The following is a 10,839-nucleotide window of genomic DNA, read 5'->3' as shown; positions in this document are numbered from 1 at the left end:
AGGACCCCCCTGGGGGCAAACTGGTTTATACTGGGTGTCCCCCCTCCGTAAAAACCACCCAAACCCATTCAAACAGGCCCCCCCCCCAGTGGGTGTGGCCCCAAGCCCCACCCCCAGCCATGACGTCATCGAGTAGCCACACTTTATTTTTTTGGGGGGAGAAAGGCACTGGGGGGGGGCCACTGGGCCAGGCTGGAAGGCACTGGGGGGGGGGGGGGGGGGTGCGCCCGGGTCCCTTTTGGGGATGGGGGGGGGACACACGTGACTCCAATGTCAGTGTTCCCCCCCCCCCAGGGTGGATTTGGGGGGGGGGGGGGTGTCCCTAGATGCACCCGCTGTCCCTCAGACGGGCCACCAAGGCGCTGACGTCGTCCACCCGCTGCCCCCCCTGCCGGGGGGGGGGCTCGGCCAGGCGCAGCACCCGCAGGCGGGGGGGGGAAGTGGGGGGGACCCCCAGCTCCCCCCCCGCCACCACCTCCAGCGGCTTCTTCTTGGCTTTCTATGGGGGGGGGGGAAGCACACAGATATGGGGGGGGGAGGGGACACCCCAATTGCCCCCACCAAGGGGGGACCCAGGTGGCCAGGACCCCCCTCCAACACCCCCCCCCACGGGACCCAGGTGTCCCCAGGCATCTGGGGGAGGGACACCCAGGTGTCGGGGGGGGGTCTGGGGGGGAGGGGGGGAGACCCAGGTATCTGGGGGGGGGGCGGGAGACCCAGGTGTCGGGGGGGGAAGATGCAGGTGTTGGGGGGGGGGGTCTGGGGGGAGGAAGACCCAGGTGTCGGGGGGGGAAGATGCAGGTGTTGAGGGGGGGGGTCTGGGGGGAGGAAGACCCAGGTGTCGGGGGGGGAAGATGCAGGTGTTGGGGGGGGGGGTCGGGGGAGGGAGACCCAGGTGTCAGGGGGGGAAGATGCAGGTGTTGAGGGGGGGGGTGTCTGGGGGGGGGAGGGTGTCTGGGGGGGGGAAGATGCAGGTGTTGGGGGGGGTCGGGGGGAGGGAGACCCAGGTGTCGGGGGGGGAAGATGCAGGTGTTGAGGGGGGGGGTCTGGGGGGAGAAAGACCCAGGTGTTTGGGGGGGGGGGGACACCCAGGTGTCGGGGGGGGGGGGTCCGGGGGGGGGGTGGTGGTCCGGGGGGGCCACACCCAGGTATCTGATGGTGGGGGGGTGGGGGGGGTGGAGCCCCAGGTGTCCAAGGAACCCCGTAGCTCCCACCCAAAGGGACCCCAGGTTTTGGGGCCGGGGGGGGGGGACACACCCCCAGGTGTGATGGGGGGGTTGAGGGTGGGGGGGGGGCCCGGGGGGGGTCCCGTCTCACCATGATGTTGGGCAGGGTGGCGTAGCGGGGCTCGTTGAGGCGCAGGTCGGCCGTCAGCACGGCCGGCAGCCGCAGGCGCAGCGTCTCCAGGCCCCCGTCCACCTCCCGCTCCACCCGCACCGCCCCCGCCTCCGGCTCCACCCGCGAGGCGAAGGTCCCCTGCGGGCCCCCCCCCGGCACCCACCGGTAAGGACCGGGGAGCAGCCCCAACTGGGACCTCCCAGTACGAATTGGGGCCCTCCCAGTATGAACTGAGCACCCCCCCCACCTCCAGTAAGCACTGCAGTCCCACCGGTACGAATTGGGGCACCCCCAGTAGAAATCGGGGCTTTCCCCAGCAAGCGCTGGGGTCCTCCCAGTATGAACTGAGACCTCCCAGTAAGCACTGGAGCCCCACCGGTACGAACTGGGACCCTCCCGGTAAACGAACTGGGCCTCCACACCCCCACTATCCCATCGCCCCCCGCGCCTCAGGGGTGGGTATATCCCATCACCCCCCGCGCCTCAGGGGTGGGTATATCCCATCAACCCCCGCGCCAAGAGGGGTGGGTATATCCCATCACCCCCCGCGCCTCAGGGGTGGGTATATCCCATCAACCCCCGCGTCTCAGAGGGGAGTATATCCCATCACCCCCCGCGCCAAGAGGGGTGGGTATATCCCATCGCCCCCCGCGCCTCAGAAGGGTGGGTATATCCCATCACCCCCCGCGCCTCAGGGGTGGGTATATCCCATAAACCCCCGCGCCAAGAGGGGTGGGTATATCCCATCACCCCCCGCGCCTCAGGGGTGGGTATATCCCATCAACCCCCGGGACCCGGAAGTGGACGGGGCTCACCTGCGGCCAATCCAACATGGCAGCCAGCAGCTGCCCGGTCTGGTTACAGTCGTCGTCGATGGCCTGGGGGGGGGCACATATAGGGGCTATAGGGGACCCCGGGACCCCCCCAGGGCCTTATAGGGGCCATAGGGGACACTGTGGGGCCTCTAGGGGACTTGAACTCCCCCCCCCCGGATCTATAGGGCATGCGGGGACCACCCCCCCAGGGCCCTATGGGGGGTATAGGGGACACTACGGGGCCTATAGGGGACACAAGCCACCACCAGCGCCCCCCCCGCCCGGATCTGTGGGGCACTATAGGGGAGTGCTGTAAGGGTGCTGGGGGGGGATCTATGGGGGTACCGAGGGGCTCTATAGGGAGCTTCTAGGGGTTCCATAGGGGATCTATAGGGGTTCCATGGGGTCTCCGTAGGGGCACTGTGGGGGATCTATGGGGTCTCCATCGGGGCACTAGGGGGAGGATCCAGGGGGCATTATGGCAGCCCCATAGGTGGTCCCCGGGGAATCTATAGGGGCTCTGTGGGGGATCTATAGGGTCTCCATCGGGGCACTAGGGGGAGGTTATAGGGGGCACTAGGGGGGCTCCACAGGGAGTCCGCGGGGAATCTATAGGGTCTCCATAGGGGCACTGTGGGGGATCTCTAGGGTCTCCATAGGGGATCTGTGGGGTCTCCATCGGGGCACTACGGGGAGGTTCCGGGGGGGCGCGACGGGGGATCCCCAGGGGGCTCCAGGGGGGTTCCAGAGGGGCTCTATAGGGGCGCCATAGGGGCTCTATAGGGCTCACCTGTTTGCCCAGCAGCACCAGGTCGGGCCGCAGCCGCCCCACGAGCCCGGCCAGCGCCGCCGCCGCCTCCCGCGGCCCCACCGCCGTCCCCTCCCCCACCTCCACCAGCACCGCCCGGTCGGCCCCCACCGCCAGCGCCGTGCGCAGCGTCTCCTGGTCACGTGACACAGCCGTAGGGACCCCCCCCCCACGGACCCCCAACCCCCCCATAGCCCCATAGAACCCCCCCACCCCCCCACAGACCCCTAGAGACCCCCATAGCCCCCACCGCCAGCGCCGTGCGCAGGGTCTCCTGGTCACGTGACACAGCCGTAGGGACCCCCCCACGGACCCCCAACCCCCCCATAGCCCCATAGAACCCCCCATAGCCCCACAGACCCCTAGAGACCCCCATAGCCCCCACCGCCAGCGCCGTGCGCAGCGTCTCCTGGTCACGTGACACAGCCGTAGGGACCCCCCCACGGACCCCCAACCCCCCCATAGCCCCATAGAACCCCCCCACTCCCCCACAGACCCCTATAGACCCCCAGAGCCCCCACCGCCAGCGCCGTGCGCAGGGTCTCCTGGTCACGTGACACAGCCGTAGGGACCTCCCCACGGACCCCCAACCCCCCCATAGCCCCATAGAACCCCCCATAGCCCCACAGACCCCTAGAGACCCCCACAGACCCCTAGAGACCCCCATAGCCCCCACCGCCAGCGCCGTGCGCAGCGTCTCCTGGTCACGTGACACAGCCGTAGGGACCCCCCCTATAGAACCCCCCAACTCCCCCATAGCCCCATAGAACCCCCCCACCCCCCCAAAGACCCCATAGAATCCCCCAAGCCCCCCATAGACTCCCTAAACCCCCCCATAGACCCCCATAACCCCTACTGACCCCCAACCCCCCATAGCCCCCTATAGACCCCTAAAGGCCCCCACAGACCCCCTCAACCCCCCCACTGACCCCCCAACTCCCCATAGACCCCCCCATAAACCCTCCAACCCCCCCACAGACCCCCCCAACCCCCCCACAGACCCCCTTATAGACCCATAGACCCCAGAGTTGGGGGGGGGGGGGGACACACAGAGGAGTTTGGGGTGAAAAGGAGTTTTGGGGGGGGGGTCAGAAGGTTGGGGGGGGGAGTGAGGCGTTTTGGGGGGGGGTCAGAAGGTTGGGGGGGGGAGTGAGGCGTTTTGGGGGGGGGTCAGGAGGTTGTTGGGGGGGGGGGTCAGGAGTTTTGGGGGGGGGTGGCAGAGACCCCCAGAAACCGCCCCCCCAGCGGACCCAGGCATCCGGGAAAGGGATTGTGAAGAGGGAATTTGGGGGGGGGCAGGAGTTTTAGGGGGGGGTCAGGCGTTTTGGGGGGGGGTCAGGCATTTTGGGGGGGGGTCAGGCATTTGGGGGGGGGGGGTAGGACAGAGACACCCCGCCCCCACCCCCCATAGAGGACCTGGGCATCTGGGAATGGGATTATAAAGACCGAATTCCGGGGTTTGGAGGGGGGGGGGGCAGAAGTTTTGGGGGGGGGGGGGTCAGGAGTTTGGCGGGGGGGTCACGAGGTTGTGGGGGGGGGTCAGGAGGTTGGAGGGGGGGGTCAGAGACACACACACCCCCCCCCCCAGAGGACGCAGGTGTGTGGGAAAGGGATTATAAAGAGAGAATTCAGGAATGTGGAGGGGGAACGGGAGTTTGGGGGGGGGGGGCAGGAGTTTTGAGGGGGGGGCAGGAGGTTGGGGGGGGGGGTCAGAGGAGTTGCCCCCCCCCTTTTTTTGGACCTGGCACTGGCGCGTCCCCACGCTGACGGCGATGACCTCGGCGGCCGCCCCCTTCTCCCGCAGCCTGACGGCCTCCTCCAGCGCGATCTCGCAGAAGGGGTTCAGCGAGTGCTTCACCCCCTGCGTCTGCACCCCCCCCCCGTCCGCCGCCACCCGCACCTGGGGGGGGGGAACGGGGGGGTCAGGGAGGGGGGGGTGTTGTCGTCGTCGTCATCGTCCCCCCCCCCAAACCCAAAAATCCCCCCCAGAAAGGACCCGGGAGTTCCGAGGGGAGCAAGGAGTTCGGGGGAGCCGGGGATCTGGCGGGGGGGGGGGGCACCCAGGGGGCTGGGGGGGCCACAGGGGTCTGGGGGGGGCCACAGGGGTCCAGGTCCCCCCCCCCCCCCCCCAAACCCAGAGACACCCCCCAAGAAGGGACCCGGGAGTTCCGAGGGGAGCAAGGAGTTCGGGGGAGCCAGGGATCTGGGGGGGGGTGGGGGGGGGGCGCCCAGGGGTCTGGGGGGGGCACCCAGGGGGCTGGGGGGGGCCCATAGTGGTCCAGGTCCCCCCCCCCCCGCCCCAAACCCAGAGACACCCCCCCAGAAGGGACCCAAGAGTTCTGAGGGGAGCAAGGAGTTCAGGGGAGCCAGGGGGCTGGGGGGGCACCCAGGGGGCTGGGGGGGGCCACAGGGGTCTGGGGGGGGGCGCCCAGGGGGCTGGGGGGGCCCATAGGGGTCCAGGTCCCCCCCCCCCGCCCCAAACCCAGAGACCCCCCCCCAGAAAGGACCCAGGAGTTCGGGGGAGCCAGGGATCTGGGGGGGGGAAGGGGGCTGAGAGGGGGGGCACCCAGGGGTCTGGGGGGGGCCCATAGGGGTCCGGGTCCCCCCCCTCGAACCCAAAGCCCCCCCCCCCCAAGAAAGGACCCGGCAGCTGGGGGGAGCCAGGGGTTGGGGGCGACCCAGGGACCTGAGGGGGGGGCCCAGGGGTTGGGGGGGGGACGACGGACGCGGGGACTGGGGGAGACCCAGGACTCAAGGGGGGGCCCAGGGACCTGGGGGGGCACCCAGGGGGCTGGGGGGGGGCCCCGGAGGCCGGGGGGGGGGGTCCCGGGGTCCGGGAGCACCTTGACGGCGTAGTCGATGACCCGCTTCACCCCCACCATCACCCGCAGGGCCGCCATGACACCCTCCTCCTTGGCCACGCCCCCCGCGACGCACGCCACGCCCCCGACGCACGCCACGCCCCCCTACGAGTCACGCCCCCTTCTGTAGGCCACGCCCCCGCCTCCCGTAGGCCACGCCCCCTTCCCCGGCCGTCCGGGGGGGGGACTCCTGGGTCCCTCTTTTTGAGGGGGGTCCCGAACTCCCGGGTGCCCCCCCCGGGACTCCTGGGTCCCCTCTATGGGGGGGGTCCCAAACCCCTGGGTGCCCCCCCCGGGACTCCTGGGTACCCCATTTTGGGGGGGGGGGAGTCCCAAACCCCTGGGTCCCCTCTATGGGGGGGGTCCCAAACTCCTGGGTGCCCCCACCCGGACTCCTGGGTCCCCTATTTTTGGGGGGGTCCCGGACTCCTGGGTCCCCCTTTTTGGGGGGGGTTCCGGACTCCTGGGTGTGTCCCCCCCCCGGACTCCTGGGTCCCCTCTATGGGGGGGGTCCCGAACTCCCGGGTGCCCCCCCCCGGACTCCTGGGTCCCCTATTTTTGGGGGGGTCCCGGACTCCTGGGTCCCCCTTTTTGGGGGGGGTCCCGGACTCCTGGGTGTCCCCCCCCCCCGGACTCCTGGGTCCCCTCTATGGGGGGGGTCCCGAACTCCTGGGTCCCCTATTTTTTGAGGGGGGGGGTGTCCCAAACCCCTGGGTGCCCCCCCCGGGACTCCTGGGTCCCCCATTTTGGGGGGGGGGGTGTCCCAAACCCCTGGGTCCCCTCTATGGGGGGGGGTCCCAAACTCCCGGGTGCCCCCCCCCGGACTCCTGGGTCCCCTATTTTTGGGGGGGTCCCGGACTCCTGGGTCCCCCTTTTTGGGGGGGGTCCCGGACTCCTGGGTGTCCCCCCCCCCGGACTCCCGGGTCCCCTTTATGGGGGGGGTCCCGAACTCCTGGGTGCCCCTCCCGGGACTCCTGGGTCCCCCATTTTGGGGGGGGGGAGTCCCAAACCCCTGGGTCCCCTCTATGGGGGGGGTCCCAAACTCCTGGGTGCCCCCCCCCCGGGCTCCTGGGTCCCTTATTTTGGTGGGGAGTGTCCCAAACCCCCCCTTTTTTGGGGGGGGGGGTGTCCCGACCTCCTGGGTCCCCTATTTTTGGGGCGGGGGGGGGGGGGAGTCCCAAAACCCCTGGGTCCCTTTTATGGGGGGGGTCCCAAATTCCTGGGTCCCCTATTTTTTGGGGGGGGGGGGGGGTCCCGAACCCCTGGGTTCCCTCTATGGGGCGGGGGGGGGGGTGTCCCAAACTCCTGGGTGCCCCCCCCGCACTCCTGGGTCCCCCTTTTTTTGGGGGGGGAGGGGGGGGGGTCCCAACCTCCTGGGTGCCCCCCCCCCCCAAAAAAAAAAATAAAAAAACCCACCACAAACCTCTATAAAAACCAACCCCCCCTCGCTTTATTCCCATGAAACCAGCAGAGAAAAGGGGGGGGGGTAATAAATAGGGGAGGGGGGGTGGGGAGAGGGGGCGGGGGGGTCGGGGGGGTGTCTGCGGGTGGGGGGGGGTCCGGGGGGGGTCAGGTCCGGCAGCAGAAGCCGCAGCCCCGGTTGCGGCAGCAGTTGCAGCAGAAGGAGCAGAGCGGGAAGTGGGAGCCGTGGCGGCGGCGGCGGCGGCTGGGGGGGGCCCTGGGGGGGGGGGCAAAAAAGAAAAGGGAGGGGTTACAAGGCGCCTGGGGGGGGGGTGTGTCCCCCCCCCCCCCCCCAAAAAAATCCTTGGGTCCCCTCTAAAACCCACCCCCCCCACCCCATCGGGGGCTTCCCAGAGGCCTGGGTGACCCCCCCCCTCCCCCCGGGAATTTCTGAGTGCCCCCCCCCCATGCCTGGGTGCCCCCCCCGGACTCCTGGGTGCCCCCCCGGCAATTTCTGGGTGCCCCCCCCCATGCCTGGGTGCCCCCCCCATGCTTGGGTGACCCTCCCCGAATTTCTGGGTGCCCCCCCCCCATGCCTGGGTGCCCCCCCGGACTCCTGGGTGGCCCCCCCCGAATTTCTGGGTGCCCCCCCCATGCCTGGGTGCCCCCCCCGGACTCCTAGGTGCCCCCCCCATGCCTGGGTGCCCCCCCCGGACTCCTGGGTACCCCCCCCCCGGCAATTTCTGGGTGCCCCCCCGAACTCCTGGGTGCCCCCCCCCGAACTCCTGGGTGCCCCCCCCGAATTTCTGGGTGCCCCCCCCATGCTTGGGTGCCCCCCCCCATGCCTGGGTGCCCCCCCCGGCAATTTCTGGGTGCCCCCCCCCGAATTTCTGTGTGCCCCCCCCCTCACCTGTTTGTCCCCCCCCCCGCTCTCGGGGGTGTCACCTTCAGCAGAGACTCGAAGGGGAGCAGAGCCTGGGGGGGGAAACGGAGGGGGGGGGAGAGGAGGTGAGACATCCCCCCCCCCCCAAACGTCTCGGGGGGGGGTCCCCCCTATTTTGGGGGGGGTCCCAGATGCCTGGGTCCTGTGTGTCCCCCCCCGGACTCTTGGGTCCCCCTTTTTGGGGGGGGAGGGGGGGTGTCCTTAACTCTTGGGTCCCCTCTATGGGGGGGGGGGGACGACAACGTCTCTTGGGTGCCCCCCCCCCCGGGGGTGGGGGGGGGTGGGGGGGTTGGGGGGGGGGGTCTCTCACCTGCCCATCCCCCATCGGGGCCGGGGACGATGGTTCCAGCGACGACTCGGGGGGGGCAGGGCCTGGGGGGGGGGGGGGAAGGGGAAAAAAAGGGGGGAGGGGTGTGATGCTCCCGGACTCCTGGTTCCCCATTTTTGGGGGGGGGTCCCGAATTCCTGGGTCCCCCTTTTTGGGGGGGGTCCCGGACCCCTGGGTCCCCCCCCGGACTCCTGGGTCCCCTATTTTTGGGGGGGTCCCGGACTCCTGGGTTTCGCCCCCCAAACTCCTGGGTGCCCCTTTTTGGGGGGGGTCCGAATTCCTGGGGGTCCCCCCCCCGGACTCCTGGGTCCCCTCTATGGGGGGGGTCCCGAATTCCTGGGTCCCCCTTTTTGGGGGGGGTCCCGGACCCCTGGGTTTCGCCCCCCAAACTCCTGGGTCCCCTCTATGGGGGGGGTCCCGAATTCCTGGGTCCCCCTTTTTGGGGGGGGTCCCGGACCCCTGGGTGTCCCCCCGGACTCCTGGGTCCCCTCTATGGGGGGGGTCCCGAATTCCTGGGTCCCCTATTTTTGGGGGGGTCCCGGACTCCTGGGTCCCCCTTTTTGGGGGGGGTCCCGAATTCCTGGGGGTCCCCCCCCGGACTCCTGGGTCCCCCTTTTTGGGGGGGTCCCGAATCCTGGGTCCTCCTTTTGGGGGGGGGTCCCGGACCCCTGGGTCCCCCCCCCCGGACTCCTGGGTCCCCTATTTTTGGGGGGGGTCCCCGGACCCCTGGGTCCCCCCCCCCAAACTCTGGGTCCCCTCTATGGGGGGGTCCCGAATTCCTGGGTCCCCCTTTTTGGGGGGGGTCCCGGACCCCTGGGTCCCCCCCCGGACTCCTGGGTCCCCTATTTTTGGGGGGGTCCCGAATTCCTGGGTCCCCTCTATGGGGGGGGTCCCGAACTTCTGGCTCCCCCATTTTTGCGGGGGGGGTCCCAGCCCCTGCCCCCCCCCCCAGCCCCTCACCGCGGTCCCTCTCCCCGCCAGCAGGAGGAGGAGGAGGATGACGAAGCCGATGACGCCGCCGATGACGCCGCTCGCCTTCATCCCGTCACTCTGGGGGGGTCCGGCACCTCCCGCCCCATTTATCCCCCCCCCCCCCCCCCCTTTAACCTCCCCCCACCTCCCCCTTCCCGGAAGGGGCCGCCCCCCCCTCACCCCCCCCAAAGGGCCTTTCCGGGACGTGACCCTGATTTGGGTGGAAAAAAGCCAAGTTTGGGGCTTTTGTTCTTTATTTTTTCCTGGCAGGTGATGGGGAAAATGGGGGAGGGGGGGGCGCCCAATCCCCCAACCCGCCCCCCCCCCACCATAGGGGACCCGACACCCCCCCCACCCCCCCATAGGGGACGCAGGCGTCCAGGACTCCCCCTCCCCCACAACACCCCCCTTGGGGGGCACCCAAGGGACACCCGCCCCCCCCGCCCCCCCGGGGGACCCAAGTGTCTGCGACCCCCCCCCCCAGACCCCCCCCCTTTTCCCTACCCCCCCACCCACAGGGGACCCAGGCATCCAGGACCCCCCCCCAACCCCCCCATAGGGCACCCAGGGGTCTGGGACCCCCCAGAGGGCACCCAGGTATGTGGGACCCCCCCCAACCCCCCCATAGGGGACCCAGGTGTCCCAGCCCCCCCCGAAACCCCCCCACAGGGGACTCAGCGGTCTGGGGCCCCCCAGAGGGCACCCAGGTATGTGGGACCACCCCCAACCCCCCCATAGGGGACCCAGGGGTCCCAGCCCCCCCCGAAACCCCCCCACAGGGGACCCAGGGGTCCGGGGACCCGTCCCTTAAACCCCCCTAAAGGGCACCCAGGTATGTGGGACCCCCCCCAAACCCCCCCATCCAGGACCCAGGCATCCAGGACCCCCCCCCCCAACCCCCCCATAGGGGACCCAGGTGTCCAGGCCCCCCCAAACCCCCCACAGGGCACCCAGGGGTCTGGGACCCCCCCAGAGGGCACCCAGGTATGTGGGACCCCCCCAACCCCCCATAGGGGACCCAGGTGTCCCAGCCCCCCCGAAACCCCCCCACAGGGGACCCAGGGCTCCGGGGACCCCTCCCTTAAACCCCCCTAAAGGGCACCCAGGTATGTGGGATCCCCCCAACCCCCCCATAGGGGACCCAGGGGTCTGGACCCCCCCAGAGGGCACCCAGGTATGTGGGACCCCCCCCAAACCCCCCCATAGGGGACCCAGGCATCCAGGACCCCCCCCCCAACCACCCATAAGGGACGCAGGTGTCCCAGCCCCCCCCCAAACCCCCCCACAGGGCACCCAGGGGTCTGGGACCCCCCAGAGGGCACCCAGGTATGTGGGACCCCCCCCAACCCCCCCCATCCAGGACCCAGGCACCC

The 10,839-nt window shown here is 70.3% G+C and overlaps 1 protein-coding gene and 1 long non-coding RNA gene across 3 annotated transcripts; both read right to left on the bottom strand.

Annotated features, from left to right (window-relative positions):
• Nucleotides 1-128: 128 nt before the first annotated feature.
• On the bottom strand, nucleotides 129-5,938 carry ETFB (electron transfer flavoprotein subunit beta). 2 transcript variants are annotated; one of them, XM_063319126.1, is made up of 6 exons: nucleotides 5,805-5,938; nucleotides 4,703-4,861; nucleotides 2,944-3,096; nucleotides 2,154-2,216; nucleotides 1,318-1,476; nucleotides 129-499 (listed from the first exon to the last, which is right to left on the bottom strand). In XM_063319126.1, the coding sequence occupies exons 1-6, from the start codon at nucleotides 5,859-5,861 to the stop codon at nucleotides 323-325; spliced, it is 768 nt and encodes a 255-aa protein (XP_063175196.1). In that variant the 5' UTR covers nucleotides 5,862-5,938; the 3' UTR covers nucleotides 129-322. The 2 variants fall into 2 exon arrangements, with proteins under 2 accessions (XP_063175196.1, XP_063175197.1); XM_063319127.1 differs by lacking the exon at nucleotides 2,944-3,096.
• A 1,314-nt stretch (nucleotides 5,939-7,252) lies between these two features.
• On the bottom strand, nucleotides 7,253-9,541 carry LOC134508063 (uncharacterized). The gene is made up of 4 exons (XR_010068969.1): nucleotides 9,455-9,541; nucleotides 8,477-8,538; nucleotides 8,134-8,198; nucleotides 7,253-7,500 (listed from the first exon to the last, which is right to left on the bottom strand). It is a non-coding gene; the product is annotated as an uncharacterized LOC134508063 (long non-coding RNA).
• Between the last annotated feature and the right edge of the window lie 1,298 nt (nucleotides 9,542-10,839).

Source organism: Chroicocephalus ridibundus, chromosome 30 (genome assembly GCF_963924245.1).
Source record: "Chroicocephalus ridibundus chromosome 30, bChrRid1.1, whole genome shotgun sequence".
Lineage (NCBI taxonomy): Eukaryota > Metazoa > Chordata > Aves > Charadriiformes > Laridae > Chroicocephalus > Chroicocephalus ridibundus.
This window is presented reverse-complemented; position numbering and strand designations above follow the sequence as displayed.